General features: G+C 33.9%; 1 protein-coding gene across 1 annotated transcript in view; it reads right to left on the bottom strand.

The window, feature by feature from the left end:
- LOC138712319 (NADP-dependent malic enzyme-like) overlaps window positions 1–26,142 on the bottom strand; it is a 64,052-nt gene that overhangs the window by 7,150 nt on the left and 30,760 nt on the right. The window contains exons 4-11 of the mRNA XM_069843950.1: window positions 25,447–25,628; window positions 21,694–21,874; window positions 19,170–19,298; window positions 14,646–14,967; window positions 14,051–14,137; window positions 13,460–13,602; window positions 8,456–8,626; window positions 6,105–6,228 (exon numbers count right to left, since the gene is read on the bottom strand). Coding sequence (XP_069700051.1) covers window positions 6,105–6,228; window positions 8,456–8,626; window positions 13,460–13,602; window positions 14,051–14,137; window positions 14,646–14,967; window positions 19,170–19,298; window positions 21,694–21,874; window positions 25,447–25,628 — 1,339 coding nt within the window. The remainder of the gene's footprint in view (window positions 1–6,104; window positions 6,229–8,455; window positions 8,627–13,459; window positions 13,603–14,050; window positions 14,138–14,645; window positions 14,968–19,169; window positions 19,299–21,693; window positions 21,875–25,446; window positions 25,629–26,142) is intronic.

The following is a 26,142-nucleotide window of genomic DNA, read 5'->3' as shown; positions in this document are numbered from 1 at the left end:
TAAGTCTTGTCATATATTTTTTCTTTTTTTGCTATATCGACATCAATTAGAGCCAGATGAGACCTGACTTGTGTTACTTGTATCAATGCTCATGAGCCTGCCCACATTGTATTGTATTGTATTCATTAACATTCCATGGTATTCATACATCACTTCACAGCTAGAATATGGAACAAGTCAAACTTAATACTATTATAAAATCTTAATTTATAGTCACAGTCTAGATGAAATATATACAGAAGAGATTTACAATATAGTGTACTAGTACAACACAAAGTTTTAGTATCAATTTCATGAATTGTTATTGAATGTCATGAATTCACCTACAGAATAGAAGGCGTGAGAAATTAGGTACTTCTTTAATTTGGCCCTAAATAATCTTATGTTTTGAGTTTCATTTTTTATATCGATAGGGAGGCTATTAAAAATTTTTACTGCCATATAACGCACTCCTTTTTGATAGCATGATAGACTTGCCGATAGAGTATGAAAGTCGTTTTTTTGACGTGAATTTATGCTATGAACTGTTGAATTAGTTACAAAGTTTTCACGATTACATAAGAGGAAGATTATTGATGAAAAGAATACTGACAAGCCATGGGCATTATTTGTAGTTTTTTGAAAATAGTCTTACAAGATTCCCTAGATTTGGCACCTACTATTATTCTAATTACTCTTTTTTGTAATAGAAATATATTGTTACTATCTGTGGAATTTCCCCAGAATATTATTCCAAAACTCATTACCGAGTGGAAGTATGCAAAATATATTGTTTTTAAGGTATTGATATTTACTATCTTTTGCATAGTTCTAATAGCAAAACAAGCTGAATTTAGTTTGGAGGTAATTTCTTTAATATGATTTTTCAAATTTAACACATTATCGATTTTTAAGCAAAGAAATTTGGTTGTTGTTGTTTCTAATAAGGGTCTATTGTTAATTATTGCGCTAGAAATTTGCGAGGTTGAATTTGGAAAGGATTTAAATTGAATTAATGCAATTTAATACTAATTTATTGACTGAGAACCAGTCACATATTTTGAAGAGAATTTCCTCTGTTGAAGACTGGAATGTGTTGGAGTTATTGGCTGTAATTACTATACATTATACGAGCTTAACAATAAGCCTCAACATATAGTCCAAATTCAAACACAAGCATGAATAAATGGACGCACTTTTAAAGACACTACCGGTACTGTTAAGTGTCACACTCTTGTGTCACATTGCTACTTACATATCTTTTTTAATGGTTTCCTGCGTCTTTGTAATAAGGGATATTTATTATTATTATTACTATTATTATTGTTAATTTACCTCTGACTGAGGCTGATATGTAGGTCTACATCTATTATCAGGTATTACATCTCACTTGACAGTATGTGTCAGAGGAAGAACAATTTTTTGTATACAGATCAAGTCTTATTACTGAACTATGTTATTACGTTATTAGTCAACAATGTATGCAATGGAGGAGCTACTACCCTACTCCATTATTTGCTGGTTTAGCTGCCTCATGAATGATTCTTATTGGTGTCATTTATGAAGTTCCAACCAGTTTTCGGACTGTTGACTGAACATTATTATTATTATTATTATTATTATTATTATTATTATTATTATTATTATTATGACTACTACTTTGTGAAATGTTCGAGTCTCCTGTTTTTGGAGTGCCAAAAGAAACATTGCTACCCTGCAATTATTTGTTTCTGACCAAGTGATAAACATTTCTGTGCTCTACATTGACCATTCAACTGCAGTTGTTACAAAAATTAAAATTAATTAAATATGCAGTAAAAAATATTAATGATAAAAATACAGTATGATGATTTTATTTTAAAAAGCCAAACTGTACATTTTTATGCAACATAAAATCAGCTTTAATGCGAAAATATGCTATAATAATATAAATACCGTTATCATAAAAACAGTTTTAATGCGAAAATATGCTATAATAATATAAATACCGTTATCATAAAAATTATGCATTTATAAAAGAATCAAAATATGCAAATATGTGCAACATAAAAAGGTTTATTAGGGTTGAATGTTGATGATTCGTGAAGATAATCAGCAATTAATTATTTACAGTTAATGAAAAAAAAAATATTCAAATGGATGAACTTTCTAGTCCTACTGATAACACACAATATACTGAAATTTGTGGAGCCATGAATGTCATGGCATCCATGATAGTGATATTATGCTACGAGATTTTAATATTATCACTTTTTTTGTTTTAGATAAGCGAGGACAACATCAGGGATTGTCAATGGAGTCATCTGCAACTGAAGGTAGGAACTGTACACAGCCAATGGGTGTGTTTTGAAAAGATTTCTTCTAACATTAATCAACAGAATGTTGTAATAAGTTTTGTATATGCCAAATTTATTACAAAGTAGAATTCACAGATTTACTTTAATCTCAGGTAAAGCTGTACTTCAGATGTTTTTGTTCTATATGCCATCACTCTAAGAGCTGTGCTTGTATCCACAATAGGTAGGTCTATGGAGATTATTTATTTGTTGTTCAATTTTAACGTTATGGACAGTTACGAAAGTTTTTCTAACACTAAAGACTCAAAGTTGACGTGAAACTAGTTACAAGCCTTGATTATGTCCTTATGCAAATACATTCTAGATTATGTCTATAAATACGTAAATCAATTTAAAACAAACTTACAAAACTGATAGATCCTTTAAAATTCTCAAATAATACTGGAAAGATTAGTTGATAATATTTATTCTTGATTTATTTATTATTGTTTTTTATTCGGTGTTTTTGGTTTCTTTGAGATTTTATTTCTTTATAATATTTTTTATTTTTATAATTTATTATTTAGAGATTTAGTGAAGAGATTTATTAAATCTACATACTTAGACTTCAACAAACAAAATTTGATAACACAATCCCAAGGGAAAAAATGGAACTCTCTGCATCAAAATCCACAGTTAATTCCCGATTTACCACGAAAATCGTCTGTAGCTGCATTTAGATTGGCAACAGGCCATGATTGTTTGGCCAAACACCTGCACAGAATTGGAATATATCAATGAATTAAATACTATTATAGTCACAATCATGCCATGGTATGAAAGAAAAATTTCACAACCTCGAGCGGGAATCGAACCTGAGACTTCCTGTTCTCCGGTCAGGCGCTCTACCACTGAGCTATCGAGTTCGTCTCACGCCAAAGGCTCGGAATTATCCTTTCATACTGGCGACTCTGTTATAGAGTACTGTCCATAGCGTCTGAACTTAGTCAGCACTGCTTATGGGTGGAAAGAAACTTTACAAAGGTAATCTTATCGTAAGATGAAGATTACCTTTGGAATATATCAGTCCCCTAACTGTCCATTGTGCAACTCAAACCAAGAAATGGATTCGGAACACCTCAAAATCTGTGCTTCAGTGGCTGGCCATGATAATATCTTTGAAAAATATTGGAGTGCAAGAGGTCAAATGACTTTATTGTCAAACGCCTGGCATTAGAAAACAACAACATTTTTATAATTTTGCGTACAAGGCTTTTCAAAAGTCGGAGAACTTCTGAACTCATTGAAAATTTTGTTAAACATATAATTAAGAGAAGTAACATGTGCACATGTCTCCACCCAACACGCACAAAATAAATTACTGCCAGACAATCAAAATGTAATCTACAGAACATGTCGCAGTTCTGCAAGTGGATAGAGTCCCATGAAAATGGTTTAAGTTTTAATGAAAATTCGTTTTACAATTTCACGATTTTGGTGTTATTACAAATTTGGCGGCAATGTCATTTTAAAATTATATTCAAGTTTTATTATTCTGACTTATGATGCTGCATTTATTTTGACAAAATGTCTGAACGAAATGTGCTATTGGGAGGAGGGAAAGACAAATTATAGCAGTATTAATATTTAAAAATACATTATTATTATGATTTCGCGAATAAAACAAGTATTGTTGGAATTCGATTAATCTTGCACTGGTTGTTATATGAGCATTTTGATCATGTTTCAAATTTAAATGATGATAACATCAAAATGGAAGGGGTTGCAAGTTTGTCCCTCTCTCTAGCTGACCTTATAAGTGTTGACTATTACCTGCTATAAGGATTTTTTTCAAATAACAAACACACTTCTCCGTAGAAAATATATTTCTCAGACTAGTAACTCAATTGTGATGGAATAATTAGTGTCATGTCTCCGCAAAGTCAATGGAATTCTAATCCTATTTGGGTTTATTATTTCCTTTTAAATGTTCTTAAACCTGTGAATGCAGGATTTCGACAGGCAACTTAACCCTTCCTAAAATAAAATGAAAACATATACTGTATTTTGCAGTACAAAGGCCAGTTGAACATAAATATGGCTGGGAAGTGTTAAAGCAGGTATGGACATTCTTTTCAAAGAAACTATATACATTGTGATAGATCAAAAGAAAATCACAAGTCTTAAGAAAACACATGTTCTCACTTCAGCTCGATATTTCATTCCTTTCAAAAGTTATATAAGAAAAAATTTAATGCTGCATTAGTCTCGACAAAATGCTGGGTATGCGACCACCTGAACTATACTGTACATAGCAATCTCAGCATTAATAATGTTTTTGTTTCGCGTTATTTCGTGATTCAAAAGTGCGTTTTTTAAGGTTATGGGAGTCAATCTTCTTAATGTATCCAGCTGTTTGCTGACAACATAAAGTCCACTACAGTCCACTGTAGTCTATTCAGTTATTGTTTTTCACGAGAAATGAGGGGTATTTTGAACGGTGTTCATTATAGATGCCTGTTGCTAGTAGCCAGAGGTGGGGTGTGGTCAATATATACTGCAGGGCTGTGTCTTCTGCAACTTGTACTGATGATTTTAATTTACTTCTTTTGTGGTTTATGGATGGACAGTATAGAAGAATGTGTTCCAGATCTTCATCATGATTATTACACCACAGACAAGTAGGATTATCAGAAATGTGAAATCGGTGTAGATACAATTGAGTGACAATGTGACCTGTTCTGGCTCTTGTTGAAAATATTTGAACATGTCTGGGCAAGTTTTTGTACATTTCCAGGTCATTTGGTTTCTTTTGTACAGACTGTAAAATTTTACCTTTGTCAGAAGAGAGCCAATTGTTGATCCATAGGTTTGTAAAATGAGACTTTACTGAAGCAAAAGCATTGGATAGAAATATAATTTGAAGAGGTCTTGGTTGCAAATATGTTGCCTGTTTTGCAATATTATCGACTTTCTTGTTTCCAGGTATACCACAATGACTAGGTATCCATTGAAATGTTATTTCCTTTTGGAGTTCTTTTAGTTTACTTAGTTGTTTCTGAATTGGAATAATTCTATGTGCGTATAGGTTTGGTACATATTTAAATATGTTAAATATAGCCCCCTTGGAGTCGGTAAGTATGCAAATAGATTTTTCAGAAATTTGAGTAACACACTGAAGAGCAGCATCAATAGCTAGCAATTCAGTGTCAAGACTGGAGGAGGATGAACATGGTATGAAATAACTTTTTTGATATTTTGGAATATAATACCCTGCTCCTGATGTCCCATTATTAGGATTTAGAGATCCATCTGTATAAATTTGAAGGTGATCCTTATATGTACTGCAGAGTAGTTCCATGGAATCTAACTTAAGAATGTATGGAGGATCAGTTTTGGAATTATTTCCTGGAATTTATATGCTATGTTCTGGAATCACCCATTTCCATGGAGGAATTTCGTTCACAACTGGAGTTTTAGCAATGAGTGTGTCTGTGATATAGATTGGTATTTCTTCTTTTTTATTTTATAGAAATTACACAGGATATCAACTGACAGTTTGAAGAATATCTGAGATTTGGATGAGTCTTGCAATTTTAAATGTATTTTTAGATTCTTTTGTAATATATAGTGTCTGAGTGGTTGAATATTACATTCAATTTCTAGGACAACAGTTGACGTGGTTTTTGGTATCCACATAAGCTGCATTACCACCAACGCAGTTCCACTATATTTTTCACTGTTTATATTCATGGAGTCCCTCAGTGTAAAATTCTCCGGAGGTAAAATAGTCCCCCAATCTAGGTCATCCAAGTTTCTGGACAACAGACTACTACTTTTCATACATACCTTTCTCGTAGGCATACTTTGCAATTCTTGTTGCGATCTGGACTGAGCATTCTCTGATGTTTCGCAGTGGGGGGTAAAGGCTGCCCTTCCTGATGTCTTCCTCTGCCACATTGTCAGCAATAGTCTAATAACAAAACCACGTTATAATCAATTTGCATGTCTGATTTTACATTAAAAGTCTCAGAACGCTAGTACCATACTAATTTCTAATCATTACTATAACAACGAGGAGATAATCAATTACAATGAATGGTACTAAACAATAGGCAGGAACACCTACAGAGGAGGGGAAGCATCTCTACTGAAAAGTCGTACATTTTTATTTTTTAATACATTACAAGTACGCAGGTATTTTAAAACGTCATATTGTGTTCACGATATAATAAAATTTTATTGAAATATTAATGTTAATAATTAAATATTAATAGTTAATTAATATTATTAATTTAATTAAAATATTAATGAAATTAAAAACACAAAATGGCTATTTAATCCAAATCGAAGCCAGTGATTTTGTTAGTTTTTCTTTAATATAAATAGAATAGACTAGAAAATGAAACATGTGGCTACTTATCATTGCGATTTCAGTCTCAGTTTTAACACCTTCCGTCTCAGAAGATATGGAAGATTCCCTCTTTCTTAAAGAATTAAGTCAATGATTGCAAAAACCATCTTGCTATGGTTGAGCGAAATTCTACAGAATCAATTAGTTTTACAACTTGAAAGATAGTATACTGGATGAGTAAGCTTAGAATATCTTTATAAACCCTTAATATATTCTTTTTTTTAACATTTATATATCACTTTTAAATAAAGTCAAGTATCTTATTTTCTGGGATTACAAAAAAATTGCTTTCGTGTGCAATTCAGAAAACGAAAGGTCATCATCTTTGAGTGCATAGTAAATAATTCCATTTATATAGTACGTATTTTGAGTAATACCTAATTTAACAAAATAAACTATAAAAGGTAATATTTCCAAAAATAATATGAGAGCTAAATAATTGTTGCAGAAAGTATAAAACATATAATTTCATTTTCTTGAACTGGGAGGATAATTTCGACAAGGCAGCTGTGTTAGTATGATGATAAGTGTCATTTAGAATGACACTTATCATGCCGTATGCCGTATTTTTAAAATTACATTTAAGTTTGTCTGTCTCTTCTGTTTATTATTATTATTATTATTATTATTATTGTTATTATTGTTGTTGTTGTAAAGTTGCTGCTTGAGTGTCTATGTTTTAACTAGAGAATTATAGCTATTATTATTATTATTATTATTATTATTATTATTATTATTATTATTATTATTATTATTATTATCATCATCATTATCATTATCATTATTATTATATTAAATCCAGACGTTTGAGATGGGCAGGGCATGTAGCACTTATGGGCGAATCCAGAAATGCATATAGAGTGTTAGTTGGGTGACTGGAGGGAAAAAGACTTTTGGGGAGGCCGAGACGTAGATGGGAGGATAATATTAAAATGGATTTGAGGGAGGTAGGATATGATGATAGAGGCTGGATTAATCTTGCACAGGATAGGGACCGATGACGGGCTTATGTGAGAGTGGCAATGAACCTGCAGGTTCCTTAAAAGCAATTTGTAAGTAAGTAAGTATTATTATTATTGTTATTGTTATTATTATTTATTTATTTAATGCAGAAGTAATTGACAAATGTCATTAACTTTACAATGACCAAAAGCAAAAGAAACAGAGAATATACAAAGACAATTGCAAGAGTATAATTTAAAAGTAAGTTAAATAGTTTAGAAATTCATCATTTTTTCTCTGGCCTCCCAGTATTTGTCCACAAGACTGCTAGATGAGAGTGATGAGCAAATTATTATTTATTATTATTATTATTATTATTATTATTATTATTATTATATGCATTTATTTATACATGTTTCAACATCTGTGGTGATATTCCATGAGTAGGTTCTTTGAGTACATCACTTGAGTTGCTTCTATTGTCATGTATTATGTAACTGATTTAGATTTTGTATTAATGTTCATGAATCATGATGTCAGTGATTGAGGCGGTGATGAATCATGGTATGTAAATGTCCACTCTGGCATTTGCCTTTGTGACTGAGGGGAAACCATGAAATACCCTGATCAGATTGGTCGAACTCCAAAACACGTGTCTCAAATGTTATCGTCTAAATATCTTTCCTGTATGGGAATATTTGTCAGGAGGCAAAAAATGCAGGCATGCATAATAATGGAAGATGACAGTTCAATAGGCTTAAGTGCTTTAAATGTTTAGGTTGCTTTAGAGGAAAAATATAATTACTGATGAGACAGTTTGATAAAAGTATTCAAGTGTTCAAACCTGTGCAGCGATGAGGAACAAATCTTCCTGTATGTGGTGGATGCCAGTGCAGATCACTCCCAGAGCCACGCCAGGGAAGATGTACGCGTTGTTGCCTTGGCCAGGATAGAATGTCTTTCCATTGTGTGAGACTGGGGGGAATGGAGACCCACTGGCAAATATGCACCGTCCCTGTTTACAGGAATAAGATGCTGTATCGGTTGTGTTACATTAATTTACAATACATTGAAATATACCAGAATGTAACACCGTAGCAAACATATAAAGTATCATAAGTCATCTAGTACATATAGTCTGTTACACAGTCATTCTAGCTCACCTTGCTGATTCTTCTTGCAAGGAATGTCATTCAATATACCAGTCGACAATAGTATTTTATATCACATATAACATACTTTTTCTTCATTACAAACTTAATAATGTTCTTCATAACCACCACCACCATCTTTATTTTCTTTAAATTTATACTCTTTATCTTTTTCTTCTTCGTCATTATCGTTATCTTCCTAACGTCCATTATCATCATTATTTTCATATCACTATCTTCAATGTTGCCATTTTCCTTCATATTTTTTTATTTTCGTCGTAGTGGTCTTCTTCATCTTCACTGTTGTCATCTACCTCTTTCTCACCCTCCTTTTCATCTCCTTCTTTCATCATCATTCTTTTCATGTCACCATCGTCATTGTTAATATTTTTTTTCGTCTTCATCCTTCATCTTTTCTTCTTCTTCTTCTTCTTCTTCTTCTTCTTCTTCTTCTTCTTCTTCTTCTTCCTCTTCATCATCATCATCATCATCATCATCATCCTTGATCAGAAGTATAAGACTGTTCTGGCTTAACTCAGTCCATCATTTTCTGGAACATCTTTCTTATTGTTGAGTTTTATTTTATACAGTACCAGCATTGGAAAGTTTTATTATTAATTCTTTCTGTCAAGGGAGCTATTAATGTGCTCATGTCGAAACCTTTCCTCAAATTGTGGAGACAGATATCCACAGCAGATAGACAAATAATGGCACATACTTGGAAGACAGTAGTAAGTTGAGTTGTCATTCTCTTGAATCCCTGTTACATCAAAGTAACATGTGAAGAAAGCTTGTGCAGCCCTCTACCAGCTGAATGAGCACCATCTGCCCAATTTAAAAGACTAATGTTTAATAATTTTTCATTTTACCTTCAATTTCCTAATATTACAGTTATCATGGATGACTAAATGAGATAAAAATCCTTAAATAACTGTCTATTATAACCTAATGAGTAATACAAGGAAATTTTTTTTTTTTTATCCAATGCCACCAGGTTGTCTTTTCGACATCTCTGGTCTTCTCTCCTGGCCGTTGTAACCCACTTCTGAGGTTGGGGCGCCTGGAAGGCGGAGTTACATTACTCCGATGATGTGATAGGATGATTATGATAATGTGGTGCCAGGAGAGGTCTTAAATCTAAACTTAACCTAAATTCCAGACCATGGACGAACACAGGAATAATCCCCTTTAAGGAAAAATTCCTGTGCTCTAACCGGGAATCGAACCCGGGACCTCATGAACTATAGCCAGAAGCTCTGACCACTAGACCATGAGGCTGGAATACAAGAAATTACATTAGGTCATTATACATTAAAATATGACTAGCGCTTTCGCCAATTATCTTTTGCTCCGTATATGTCTACTCTCCTTACTTAAACACTTTTTTGATTCTTACAGATTCATAACACGCTACCATTCTTTGCGTCGTGATGACTGCTGCAACTTTTTTTACCCATTTTAACCGTGTCATCTTTATACTCATAAGCTGCACACATGTTTTGCAGACTTCTACTCAAGGCACAGATTCTGTATTTTAACATCTAGACTCTATATGAGGTTTAATTTACTACAACCACTATGCCTTTTTCAAGTTATTATTATCACATTGCTTTCTGTTTGTGCAGTCATTCATATAATGTTGTAATTATCGCAAATCATGTATTTTATCATATTTTATTATGTTGCTTTTTACCTATGTCTTTATGCTTTAAGCATTACCATATGCTAATTAGACCTGAAGATGCCATTTAATTGGCGAAAGCACTAGTCATATTTTAATCTGTAATAACCTAATGTAATTTCTTGTACTACTCATTAGGTTATAATAGACAGTTATTGAAGGATTTTTATACTTATCTCATTTATATGCTAACTTGTCGGACCAATATGGCTCTTAAATTAAATGGATGACTAAGTTTTTATATTTGTTGATCTGTTGTATTGTATTGTATTGTATTTATTAACATTCCATGGTATTCATACATGCTTACAGCTAGAATATGGAACAAGTCAAAAAACGTAATACTATTATAAAATCTTAATTTATAGTCACAGTCTAGATGAAATATATACAGACGAGATTTACAATATAGTCTACTAGTACAACACATAGTTTTAGTATCAATTTCATGAAGTGTTATTGAATGTCATGAATTCACCTACAGAATAGAAGGCGTGAGAAATTAGGTACTTCTTTAATTTGGCCCTAAATAATTTTATGTTTTGAGTTTCATTTTTTATATCGATAGGGAGGCTATTAAAAATTTTTACTGCCATATAACGCACTCCTTTTTGATAGCACGATAGACTTGCCGATGGAGTACGAAAGTAATTTTTTTGATGTGTATTTATGCTATGAACTGTTGAATTAGTTACAAAGTTTTCACGATTACATACGAGGAAGACTATTAATGAAAAGATATACTGACAAGCCATGGGCATTATTTGTAGTTTTTTTTTTAAATAGTCCTACACGATTCCCTAGATTTGGCACCTACTATTATTCTAATTACTCTTTTTTGTAATAGAAATATATTGTTACTATCTGTGGAATTTCCCCAGAATATTATTCCAAAACTCATTACCGAGTGGAAGTATGCAAAGTATATTGTTTTTAAGGTATTGATATTTACTATTTTTTGCACAGATCTAATAGCAAAACAAGCTGAATTTAGTTTGGGGGTAATTTCTTTAATATGATTTTTCCAATTTAACACATTATCGATTTTTAAGCCAAGAAATTTGGTTGTTGTTGTTTCTAATAGGGATCTATTGTTAATTATTGCGCTAGAAATTTGCGACGTTGAATTTGGACAGGATTTAAATTGAATTATGTTAGTTTTGTTACAATTTAGTACTAATTTATTGACTGAGAACCAATCACATATTTTGAAGAGAATTTCCTCTGTTGAAGATTGGAATGTGTTGGAGTTATTGGCTGTAATTACTATACTTGTGTCATCTGCAAATAATATGGGATGACCTACATTTTTTATAAGGGGGGCAAGATCATTTATAAAGACTAGAAAAAGTAGGGGACCTAATATTGATCCTTGAGGAATTCCATTATTAATAGTTCCCCATGTCGATGTAGATTTCATAGTTGTATTGATTTCAACTTTCTGTTTCCTATCTATGAGATATGAGTGAAACCATTGGTGTGCAGTTCGGGGGAGAGATTTCGACATGAGCTCATTAGGTTCCATTGTAAGTGACTAACATATTTATTTTCAATTTTCTGGAACCTGGGTTATCTTAGCAACTTTAGTTCGTTTCTTATATCGTAATTATTAAATTTACCATTTCCAGAGTATCTCTTAGAAGTCTTAGAAATTGCCACTCTGTTGTTGTTGATTAGCTTTGTTATTTCACTGCCACATAGCAAGCACACTAAGCAGTAATCATTATATGGAATTTAAATTCAGTTTCTTTCATAGCATTATCATTCAATGCTATTTTTATTGTGCCACATATGAGGGGCTCACAACCAGAGTGGACCAAGTCCACCAGTGGTCAGTTTGTGGATTAATACAATTTCGGATGAAGAAAACTTAGATTTATTCATTGCCATAACAAACCAAGTCCATAACTCATTTGTTACTCCACAGAGGGCAGCATTTCCTATGGAAGGTGAAGGTTGCTAAGCATGAGCCAGAAACTTTAAGACTCAATTTCTCAAAATTATTCCAGAAGGACTTGGTCCACTCTGGTTGTAAACCCCTCATATATTCCTAAACTTGTCAATTTAATTTTATGTACTTGTACATGTGGTATCAGGCTGCAAAAGGGTATCTGTCGGATACAGGGGGGAGAGCCATTAATCCTTCCCATTCAAGGCCTTAAGGAACCAACCTGGACAAATACCTAATGTCCCATCCCTACCGTGGTGCAGCTGTTAGTAAGCATAATTTTACGAGCTGAACTAAAGGGAGGGGCTACTCATCAATTAGCACTGGTCAGCTTGATGAGTTAATGACTGAATTTGGTATAATTTTCCTCTATTCAATACCTAATTCCCTCTTTACCCTTTCCTATCCAGTCCTCTGACTGAACTCTTACTTTCTTCGACCCCGACGGCTTTAGAGCATTCGAGGCCTAGGGGTTCATTTCACTTTCCTTCCTCCTCTTTCTACTTTTCTGTTCCTAGTGCTGACCTGCTATGGCACTACAATCGTCCTTCAGTGGCTTAAGGAGGGAAAGCTGGTGATCAACAAGATCTCCCAGCTAGGTCCAATGGACCCATCGACCAACAGTAGGTGTGGTCCTCCAGACATTCTGGGGGTTGTGTGTGAATGAAGTAGCCACCAAAACGTTAAAATATGGTGTTCACTTAAATCGGCTACAACTTGCCATTTTCAAATACTGGAGCGCAAGAGGTCAAATGACTTTATTGTCAAACACCTGGCATTAGAAAACAACAACATGTGGTATCACAATTCTAAGAGAAAATGTTTAAAACTTTGAAATTTTATTGTAGATTAAAGCTTTCCTCTAGCAAGATATTTTTCTCAGAATGTCAGTGCTTTGTCTTAGGAAATGAGAATATTATATTGTAATTCTTGTCCACTTTATAAGAACGGATGTTTACATAGAAACTGTGTTGGCCTAAGAGCTGTTTGGAAGTTATGATTAAAATAAAAATCTCCTTACATCTGTCCAGCACTGAATAACTAAACAATAGCTTTCTGGAAACTTACATCTGTGTTTACATATGCTTGCTCTGCAGTGCATTCTGCTTTACTTGTCGGGTTACTTAGAGCAAAAATGATAGGATTCTTGTTGAAGGAGGCCATGTCTTGGAGGATCTCTGGTGTGAAAGCACCTCCAGCAGCTGAAGCACCTAAGACGAAAATAATCACAGCAAAGTTAGAGTGTGGCATAACAAGTGATAGTCTGTAATTTATCAATAAAAAAGACATATGAAAATGTACCATATAGACAGAAGTCTAGTGCAAATCAAATTAAGTGTTTGTTGCGTGTAATTCCTAAAGAAGAAGCCTTTAAAATGCAGGATTTGTATCACCAATATGTAATACTGATTTCTCTATATTGCAGACTGAAAGTTTTTAGTTACTAATAAAGAAAAATTGAAAAATATGTCATGCAACTATAATCAAAGAATACATATCTACACATTAATTAAAAAAATTGCTGTTGTTGTGGGGTTTGAGGGAGATATCCCTATAAATCACACTCACTCACTGACAGTACTGGGCATTTCCCCTCACAGGGTACCTATATATTTAACTTTGTGACACAGTGAAGACTTACAGAATGGTATTACTAACCGATCAGAACTGATGGTTTTATTTCTTTTACAATTTCACCGAGGTTCTTCATCACAGCATGATCTTTTGCATAGAACATTTTGTGCCCTGAAAAGCAAGATTAGCAAGATAAATATCCGATCACAAAAGAAACAGAAAATTCCTGTTACAATATGAAAAGTGTAAATTTTAGTTACTGAAAAGTCATATGAAATTGAAATGAAATATTGTGAAAATTATATTTTTTTTAGTTAAAAAGAAGTCTGAAATCTCCAGGAGGACGTCTTGTTTCGTGTTCTGTTTTTGGTCCAGGGAAAATACCTTGCCTTTACGAAAATATTTGCAGCAGCCATAATTATTCTATCCTGTCAGTATTATATAACTTACTCTAATTTATAACAGTCCTTGACTCCTGTCACTTAGCAATTCCCTCATTTAACCCATCACATCATATAATATCACATTCCTCGACCTCATGTTGCTTACCTATCCCCTCATCTAACCCACTCTAATCTTCTCACAGTCCTCGGTCTCCTGTCACTTAGTTATTCCTCATCTAACCCACTCTAACCTTGTACAGTCCTCAGTCTTCTGTCACTTAGCTAAAATGACAAACCTTCTAGTCTGCCTTCTGGCCTATTCTTGGCCAGAAGTCCATCGATGTCCACCATCCAGATCTTCTCTCTGGCGTCTTGTATATTCGTGCCCTCTGCCTGCATGGCTTTGACTGTAAGGTCAGCGATTCCTATTGCAGCTTCTCCTGCCCCCAGAAACAGGAACTTGTTGTCGGACAAGCGGTTGTTGGTGACGCGACGAGAGGCAAGGAGACCAGCAACAGCTACTGAAGCAGTTCCTTGAATGTCGTCATTAAACGTGCAGTACTTGTCTCTGTATTTGTCCAAGAATCGGAAGGCATTGTGATTTCCAAAATCTTCAAACTGAAACAAAATTCATTAAGCAATTAAAGGTTTGTAGAGAATCCTGAAGCAATGATGGTGATTCTGATTTTGCAAGCATACGTTTGGAGTTAAAACTTTCTTTCATGACTGGTTGGTTCATTAAAAATGCCTCCAAACAGTGGCGGTGCGTCAATAAGAGCACAAGAGCACATGAACACCTTGTTTCCATTAATGCACGACTAGTTTTATTATTTAATACCGTACTGATGTAGTGGGGATGTATAATATCAGAATCGAGTATTTTAAACTTCCCGCATCTTGCATAAACTTTTTATGTAAACTTGGCAACATCCGTTCACGTACAAGCCGTGCTCTTTTCAAGAAGGTTACAGGAATTTCACGCATGCGCGGGAGAAAATTGTCTTTTGCTGGCCGCTTATGACTCGTCAAGAGCACAAAGTGTTAAGTGAACAGTGAATCTATCCTACAGATGTCGGGTGCATCGTATTTTAGCTTGTAGGTGTCAGTATCTCACTGTTGGAACGTTTACTTTATGTGGATGTGTGTACAGTGCTGCTACGAGAGTGCAGTTTATGAATTACCATACTTTAGTGTTTAGCATAGTTTGGCTTCCAAACACATGCTGGCTGAATGTGATGATGGTATGAATAATTTAAATATCTGAATGGTGGTGTATATTATTTAAGAACAATATTTACTGGCATGTATTTATAGTAATCAATCTATGCGAATAGGATTACAGTACTGGTATAGGCTATAGTGTATCAGTGTGTTGTGAACCAAATGTATTACTGAACACACGCTTTTGTAAATAACGGCACTGTGGTATGTATTAATTTTTAACAAACGTAAACAATGAACTCAGTTCACGCAATTTTGAACAGTAAAGAACTGAGTAAACTGGCTTACCAGGAAAAATTGGAAATAAAGAGACTGGGTTTTCATTATTATTATTCTTATTATTATTGTTATTGTTGTTATTATATGTTTTGAATTTATATACGATTTTTTCGATAGTGAAACATTGGAATCATGACATTTCATATTAGGCTAAACGTACGATTTCAAATTCTCTTCGATTTTGGAACACAAAATTGTGAACACACATAACATTTTATCACTAGCCGCCATTGCCTCCAAATATAAACTAAGGGCTCTTTCATACTTAAGTGATAAATTGCACTGTTAAGTTGACCATGCACATTAGTGAAAAACCAATTAATCTAACCAACTGCATGATTACCTCCCAAAATATTTAGTAATAATGGTGCTGAAGTATGAAGATTATATGAGAGTTCGTTTTCAATACGTTTCTTGTCTACCTGATAACGAAAATGAGCTTCCTGTGTCCAGGCATTCTTCAGATATAACTCTACATACAACTGTCATGATTTGACTTTAGAATGCCCTCTAAACCACTAAAATCTTGTGTTGAAAGTGACTATTGGAATCAAACTGACTCTTGTCCACAACAAAGTTGCGATAAAATATTAGTTCCGGCTTTGGAATAAGACTCTGGTGCTCCCATTTGATTATAAACACACTCAACCTCTTTTATTTCATGATGTCTCTTGCCTAGTTGGTTAGAAATTTCCCACAAAGTTATGGGAATGGACAAGGGTCGTTTTGAAAATAAGCTCCTCATATGTTATACAATGAACTGTATAAGGGAAAAATGATTTCTTTTAAAAAATTAGAGAATGATTTGAAGAGTTACTGCCAAGATAGTCAACTCACAGTCCATGGACAGTATATGAAATGTAAGGTAATTTTGTGTGGCCCACGAAAAGATTTATTAATAAAATTGAAAACTAAATTTATTATTATATATACTGTATTTGTTCTAGCCACGGACTTCCTGATATGTGCATATTTTCATACTTTTTTCTGATAAAGCATAGTACATAATATAAGAAAATGAAACTATTTTTATTTTTAAGGAAAAAGGTAAAATTTCTCGGTGAACATATGAGAACCAATATAGAAGTGACAACAGAAAAGCTATTCAAACCGCATTTTAAAAGTTCACTTGTCTTTCTAACAGACATCACACACTACATGAAGAGACTTAATCTGAAGTTAAGAAGCAAAACCATACATCTCGCACCTTACTGGACAACTAGATGAGTTCATAAATCGACTAAAGATTTTTTAATTCAGTTTTTCCATTGGAAACTTCTTGTATGTACTTCCCTTCTTATAAATTGTTGATGAAGGAAAGCATGACAATGATTTCAAGTTTTATGTGCGAATATTGAGCATGCTTTTGAAGCAATTTTATGAGCGATTTTCTTTTTTGAATGACGTTATTAATTAACGTGATAAAGTGACACATTTCAGAGCATCAAGACACTATCCAATTGAAAATATGTGGTAATGCAAAGTAACTCCTTTCTTCAGTCTAGGCAAGAGACAGGCATTGACTTTCGGAAACTGATACTGCAAGAAAAATATTCTCAAATATACCCAAGTGAATACATCCCCCCCATCCTATTTTGAAGGCAGACATTGCTTTAATAACATCATTATTATAAAGGGGAAAAATGTATTCTAACTAGCATTCTGAATTTCTTTACGTGTGTAACTGTGTATTTGGTGGTGTTTTATCTGTGGGTATATTCCTGAACATTGGTTAAACAAACATTGTGCGACCCATGACACCAATACACAACATAATATTGGATTTAGTATATATTGAAGTTACTGTTTATCTGGCCCTGGAAAAAGTAATAAGGGATGCAGGGATCCAAACAAGAGGGACCATTTTTTATAAGTCAGTACAGGCACTAGCTTATGCAGATGACACGATATTATTGGCAGGTCTGAGAGAGACATAAAAAGAACATTTGTGGCACTAAAAAACTCAGCGGAGAGAATGGGATTGGAAATAAATGTAGGAAAAACTAAATAAATGATAGTTACTGATAAAAAGAAACACACAAATAAAGGTTTCCTAAAAATAGACGATCAAAACTTTGAGAAAGTAGATAGTTTCGTATACTGAGGATACTTAATGAATAATACTAATGTATTAAAGAAGAAATAAATAGACGAATACAGAGTCCCAATAGATGTTACTCTACACTACTAAAGTATTTAAAATCCAAAATACTCACAAGAGAAACGAAGGTAAGACTCAATAAGACATTAATAAAACCTGTACTGACATATGGAGCAGAGACATGGGTATTGTCTGTGGGCGATATGGCTAGGCTTCGGGTGTTTGAAAGGAAGATTCTGAGGAAGATCTATGGACCGACCAGTGAAAATGGAGAGTGGCGAATAAGATACAACAGAGAACTCTATCAACTATATGATTTCTCAGACATTATTACGGATATTGGAATGGCAAGACTAAGATGGGCTGGACATGTTCAGAGGAAGGAGAGAGGGGATATGGCGAGGAGGATAATGGAAAGCAGAGTGGAGAATAGAAGAAATGTTGGGAGACCGAGACTGAGATGGATGGATGGGGTTGAGGAGGATGTGAAACAGTTGGGGATCAGGAATTGGTGGCAGATCACCAGAGATAGGAACGCCTGGAAATCAGTTTTGAGGGAGGCTTGGCCTGCTTGGGCTGTTAAGTCTATGATGCTGATGATGATATATTGAAGTTGGCTAACCCTGAGTTACTAGATTACATAAAGATGGATAGTACATGTGTTGAAATTAAATTTTGTTGCTGTATTATTCAGTATTAATATTCCGTTAGGCATGTTTTTTTTTCTACCTTATTTATTGTAAGTCTGCTATATTTGTCACATCTACTGCCTTACAATCCACTTCTCACACAATCTATAAGAGAACTACTTCACTTGAAAACTGATGGAGAAATGTTCCCTCTTAAACTTAGCTTCAAAACACTATCACCCTACCAGCTGAACTGTATCATATGTATATTAAATATGTTAGCAGTTACACAGAAAACCTACATTTCTTTCATTATTCTCTTTCCATAAAGTGCTGTTTCTTTAATTCAGCTAATATATCTCTCAATGTTGGGTCCGGTTTGGCAATTAAATATATGATGGTATATGATTGAATTAGGTTGTTTGCAAAATATGCAGGAGATGCAATATACTATAAGTAGTGTTGAAATTGTGCAAACATTAAATTGCAACATACAAAATATAAAAATTACTTCTGAAAGTAAAATCCTGAAATCTCGTATCCTGCAGCTGATGCAACAATAGTGTACAAGGAACATGCCTCTTCCAAACCTGAATGAGTGTGTTCTGCCCGTATCTCTTGACAACAGCTTGCATGAATTCATCAATGAACTCGTCATACGGAGCCCCTGTCACTCGTTTATGTCGAAGTCCAACATACAAGGGATCATCCAGTAATTGCTAAAACAGACAAAAGAGGACATTTTTTAAAAGACTGCACTAAAGTATATTAAGTGCTGATATGTGTATATCTGATATGATATAGTTACTGGTGAAACAATAGGCTACTACTGACAAGTAAATACATTTAGGAGCCTCAAATATAGCCTATGCCTTAAAATTTTACAAGAAGTCTTAAGTTCTTGTAAAATATGGCCTTATACCCTTCTTTTTTTTTTTTTTGCAAATAAAATACTACTTGAATAAACATTAGTACCAGTACCTGTAAATGAAAATAATTTACATAAAAAAACCACATACATTTGCGAAAGACTGAATAAAACTTCAGGACCTAAGTATGATTAAAGATGTTAACAGTGTTGAACTTTGAGGGAGATTTTTGAAAATTCTATTTCTATGATACAGCAGGAAGAGGATAACTTGGCCCACTCAAATCTCAAACAAGAAAACAAGAGGAGACTGAAAACAACTGAAATGTGATTTTTCAAGGGTGGGGGGAGGGGGGGAGGCAGGCTATATATTTCTGGATCAAAAGAGAAATGAGGAAATTTTTAGAGTAATTAAAAGTAGAACTAAACATTGATATCTTCTATCTTCCACCAGTTCAAAGATGCGTCCTGACATTTCCATTCCAAGACAAATGGAGTTAATCTCTCTATCTGGTTCTAGGATGCTCTATGTCGTGTATGTAGAAAAGTTTGGCTTGTTGTTAGATGTGTAAGAAGTATTCTTTGAACATGATGATACCATTTTAACTGATAGTTTTTATGACTCAGTCATTGATAAAACCAGAAATACAAAAATTACTGCATTCGACACAGTTTGAGAATGAACAAACACAGAATAACTAGAATAATAACAATACAAACCAAAAGGTTAAATCTAGAAAATGAACAATGTCCGCTAATACCTTGTGCACAATTGATGACGAAGGCCTTACGCACAGTTGATGATGATGATGATGATGATGATGATGATGATGGTATTATTACACACAGCTTTAAAAGATACAAATGATATCATGATACAGTAAAATAAAATAAACATTGATTTGCACGATTTAGAAGGCTGTGATGTACAGGATCTAACGATCATGTTCAATTTTGAAGTCAAACTTCACTGTTTATAAAGCTATTTTAATACTACCAATTTAATAAAACTGTTTCTCCTAAGGCATTGAAATTTAGGAAAGGTACTTTATTTAAAGCATTTAATGATGCATTGACGAAAGGTGACAAAGCAGTATTGGTATTTGGAAAGAAATTTTGTAACTTTTGCGGCAGTATTAACAGCTGATTTTATTTTTTCTGTGAGAATCTTGCTTATGTTTGTAGAATATTGTAGAATTAGGCCAATACAATGCCAAGTGTCTTCTCTATTGCAGTATTTAACCTAAAAATAGTTTTCATTGTAGGCCTATTGCTATTTTGAACGTCAGGGTTTATGTCATAATGAAAAACATACTTCTGTGCATTATAAATTATTTTTACGTTACTAATTTTTTTAAATTACAGAGCTAAAATCCTATCAACTTCTTTTGCCAACCATTCTTTTCTTGTAAGAAAATATCCATATTATACAACTTACCTACTAATACAACCATTATTTCCTGAACAGAATAATATTATATAATATTAATTAATGTATGCTTAAGTATACAAGTATGAAGTTTAAAGTAGCCTACAAATGTGAAATACAATTTTACTAGTTACAAGAGAAATTACTTGCATATAATTAGTCGATACTTTTGTGAAATATGCCCTAGAAGAGGAAAACTGATAGGTTAATTGCCACTCCTGAGAATCATAGAAACAATGACTACATTCTCATTGTGTGAACCACACTTAAGGACTTATTTCCGCTTAAAAATGATCGCCCTTGATCAGGATTGAATCCTCAATATTTGAGTACAGGGTAAGGATTCCATAACCATTTGTCCAGTGAAGCCAAATGAATGGAAAAAAAACTTTCAACAGAAAATTCAATTAAAATTTCTTAATTTTACTGAACTGGACTCAATTAGGAGTATAGCCTGAGTCTCAATTCACAACACCCATTTTCTTTAGACTAAAGCACGCTTCTGGGCACTTAACACTGCTGTTAACTCAGTTCTACTCCAACAAGTTTTTAGAACATCATATACATGTCTTCAGTAATTAGTATCAATGCTAGGTTTATGTCCTGTTTCAATCTTAGAGTTCTCTGCAGTCTCACAGATCTGCAGAGACATCTCACCACGAAAGAAGGAACTTTATTTTCCTTAATGACTTGACAGTGGCCATTATGAATTGATGCAATATTTATCAGTAGTTGTTTTACTGTCTTATGATGAAGTCTGTAACATCCTACAATATTATGTTTTTAATTTGATCTTGCATATGCAGAAAATAATTACCTGGTTGTTTGTGCCCACGTCTAGTGTGATGGGCAGGCACTGATGAGGTTTTATGCCTGCTAGAGCTGTGTAGAGGGCTAATTTGCCCACAGGAATGCCCATGCCACAAGCGCCCAAGTCGCCCAGTCCAAGAATTCTCTCTCCATCAGTTACAACAATGGCTCGGACATCTGGTTCTGGCCTAAAACATGTACACATACATGAGTGTTCTGCAGGATGAACATCCAATGTTCATGTATATAATATGGGGCAAATTAAATTACATATAAATACAGTTGGTATGAATTTGAGGCAATTATAAGAACAGAAAAAAATATATATAGATAAGGTACGGTATGCAATATAAACAATTCACAATTAAATTACAATCAGTGGTAGAGTTAAAACATGTGGTAATTTTCAAAGAACTCATCTATAGTACAAAAGAAGTATTTAAATAAAAAACCATAAAGAATTTTAAATTTGTATATTGAACGCGATTATTTTAAATAGTTCGGCAAATAATTAAGCATATGAAACTATTCTTGCACGAACTTTTATTACATAGAATACTGAATAGATATTTCGTCTTTCTTGTGCAAATGGAGGTATGAGTGTGTTAAAAACAGCCTTAAATTTGTTTTTATGAACATTATACGAGGGCTATTCAGAAATCAACTTCCAATTGGCTACAAAAAAAACACAAACAATGTTACAAAATATTTATTGCCTGGAAAACATTCCTGGATAGTGATACTATTTTTCAAAATAGTCACCATATAAATTCAAGCACTTGTCATAACATGGGACTAGCTTATGTATTCCTTCTTCATAAAAGGACGCCGCCTGTGTACTCAGCCAGGTTTTCACTCGTCCATGAGCTCCTCATTGTCATTGAAGTGCTGAGTGGCTAACCAGTTCATCTTGAGAAAGCGGTGGTAGTCGCTTGGTGCCAAGTCTGGACTGTAGAGGGGATGTTCGAAAGTTTCCCATGTGAACTTGTCCCATAAAGCCTTTGTGCAAGCAGCAGTATGAGATTTCGCATTGTCATGGAGAAGAATGACACCCTTAGAGAGCAATCCACGGCATTTGTTTTGGATTGCTCTCCAAAGCTTCTTTAGCATTTCACAATAAAAATCTGCTGTTATTGTGGTCCCAGACACCATAAACTCTCTCAATAATACTCCTTTTTGATCCCAAAAATCTTTCGGTTCGAGAATGTTTGTTTGAATTTTTCTGGCTTGTTCGGGGATTGGGTGTGTATCCACTGCTTTGACTATTCTTTGGTCTCAGCATTCACGAACTGTACCCATGTCTCGCCTCCTGTTACAAATCTGTCCAGAAATTGATCATCATCATTGTGGTAATGTTCAAGGAACATTAAGCCAAGGTCATTCTCTGAGCTTTATGCTGGTCAGTGAGATTTTTCAGCACCATTGTGCATAAAATTTGTGGGAACCTAACCTTGTAACCTTTTCTGGAAATGTTTTCAGCTTCACTGATACTGAGAGTGGTTTTGGAGTGGCTGTCTGTGTACAGCAATTTCTCCTAAGCTATTGGGCGGATTTTGTTGATATTCAGCGTCAATTTGATCCAGGAATTATATTACATTGTAGTAACAAATTAATGGATCTTTATTAAAAATCAAAACAATTGGCACTCCAATTTTTTCTTGATCTTTTGTATTCCATCCCCACTCCCAAAAAAAATATTTAACAGTCATGCAAAAACGTTTGGCTCAAAGAAATCGATTATAATTATACAGAATTACTTCTACTTTCGTTGTGATAGTTTGTAATACATGACTTTTCTCATCTCTTACATGGCTACTCTCTTCTTAAGCAATGAACCGTGCACTAGCAAATTACAACCCATTATCATGATTAAAGATGAAAGTAAGAGTAGATATTTGTTAGAAATGGTAACCATTTTCTTGTATATACAGCCTATCCTTGCAATAAGATTTTCAGAATCTGATGCAGTTCTTCACGCGAATTTTATGAATATTTTTTTCAAGCCGGTTTTTAGCTTGGTGCACTGAACTCTTCGATACTGTCGCATTTAGTGCTAAATGGTGCTGAGACTATAGTTTTAATTTTCAATCAAAAATCAATTTCGTGAAATTTTTCTTCAATCAAGCCACCTCAAACTTCCTTTATTTCTTTTATCTGACACAGATTCAGTTGCATGAAATTTCACTATTAATCAGTATATTACTTCTTTAGTAGGAATTACAAAATCCAGAACCTTGTCGGCCTCGGTAGTGCAGTTGGTATAGTGCTGGCCTTCTATGCTCGAGGTTGCAGGTTCAATCCCGGCTCAGGTCAATGGCATTTAAGTGTGCTTAAATGTGACAGGCTCATGTCAGTAGCTTTACTGGCATGTAAAAGAACTCCTGCGGAACAAAATTCTGGTATACCAGCGACATTGATATAACCTTGGCAGTTGTGAATGTCGTTAAATAATAGTACATTATGCAACAAGCCTATAATGGTAGTAATTAAGACGCAGTATTTGTTTATGAAACGGATGCAAGCGAGTTTCATAATTTTCATACGAGCATCTTAATTACCATTATAGGCAAGTTTCATACGACTTTTTATGCTCGACCATATTTCTAACTTGAAATTATTCATAAGTATTCATGTTATGGTTATGTAAGTGAGGAGCGGAACTGACTTTCTAAATTGTGAGATGTGCGCAGATGCGAAAGTATTGATTTTTTCCGAGGAACGAATGTCATTGACCTTGATATAATCTAGAGAATAACATGAACATTAGTCTAGATATAACCTGGAAATTGATTTAGAATTTAAAAACGAGATGACAAATTGAATTTATTTGAATATTATTTACAATTAACGCTAATTATTACAGTAACAGAACATAACCTTCTGCGACAGTATTGGATTTCCAGCCTCCGTGACTTTTCGCTAGTTGTCTTTCGATTGCATATCCGAGAATAATCGATACTTGCGGTTTTATAATGCTACAATGGTGATTTCTCATTGGCTGAACAACTGAACTATAATGAATAGGTGTACTTTAATGAGGTGCATTAAAGAGCTACTACCAGGTGTATAATTACTACATTTCGGCATGGTCGAGCATAAAACATAATTTTTTATAAAATTTCCAGAACCTTCCTATTAAATTTCCTGCTAAACTTTCCCCACCTCATTTTTGCATCATGACTACTACACACTATGTATTTTTTTCGGTCTTTCAGTCAGTACTAACATCTGCCTAACTTCCATCTGTTGTTTCCACAGCTGACAAGAGAAAAAAATAAATGCAGTGAGAGGCTTGACTACCGACACACTTTCTCAAATTCTGAGGCATTTATAAAAAATATCTCTATCAGAAGCTAAATATCCAGTTTGTTAGTAACAACTGAACATAACACAGAATAAATACAAGAAGCACGAATGACTACAGATACTAATCTGTTTAGGAACATCATTAAATGTTATAAGAATACAATGAAAATCGTTAGCTATTGTGATTTAGAGTTTAATTGGTTTTTAGCTTAAATTATATTAAACTACGTTAATATTTCACTAAGTAATTACGTAGGCCTACATGAAATAGTTTCCACACTTTCACATTAGTATCTACTTACTGTCTGCGACTAGCTATGCAAAATGCAAACTGTTGTGAATTTGTGGGTTTGATTTAAAAAACAGTGAAGTTCCACAGATTAATGAGGGTGGTTTGAGAAAAATCATGATGTAGGCATTCATTTTAAAACTCATTCAAGAATCCTTGACGTACCAATTTTTAAGGACATCATAACAATATCCTCTGTCATTAATAGTAATAAAGAGTCCTCTAGGTCTTCTGTAAATGAGTCCAAACTTCTGACAAGCTAGGCCCACTGTGGGAGTGTATACAATTGGCATCATCTGTTCCACATTCTCCGCCAGAAGACGGAAAAACAGACGTTCATTTCGGTCCTGGAAATGAACACTTAATTATTGTCTCCTATTTTGGCCTTAGTAACTACTTCTGTTGTACAGGAACTCCACCAGTATAAGGAAGTATACAATGAAACCCAAGTTTCCGTTAAAACAAGTCCGCTTAACATGAAATCTCTAGTAAGAAAATTATTGAGGTTTTACACCATCTAATAGATGTAGAAATATCTAATGTTTTGGAGCTACATACTGGCACCATCATCACGAAAGGTAAGCAAGACGAATCTAACTTCTGAATCTGTTACAAAGATAGATGTTTCTATATCTGTGACGGAATATTTTTGTAGGAGATTCAACACATATAGAAGGCTAAGTTTCTCTTTGCTTGCTTTCCTTTTATAGCTCCGAAACGGGGATTTTGTGGATCTTATGATTCAATAATTAGTAAAAATTCAATTTCTGGTGACATAATCTGGGTCTTTCAAGTACCTCCCACATAACACTTATGTAATTGCTGAGAGATTATATTAGCTATTGCTACTGTAACTCGATT

Source organism: Periplaneta americana, chromosome 13, assembly GCF_040183065.1.
Source record: "Periplaneta americana isolate PAMFEO1 chromosome 13, P.americana_PAMFEO1_priV1, whole genome shotgun sequence".
Classification (NCBI taxonomy): domain Eukaryota; kingdom Metazoa; phylum Arthropoda; class Insecta; order Blattodea; family Blattidae; genus Periplaneta; species Periplaneta americana.
The sequence above is the reverse complement of the archived record's forward strand: the minus strand, read 5'-3'. Positions and strand labels throughout refer to the sequence as shown.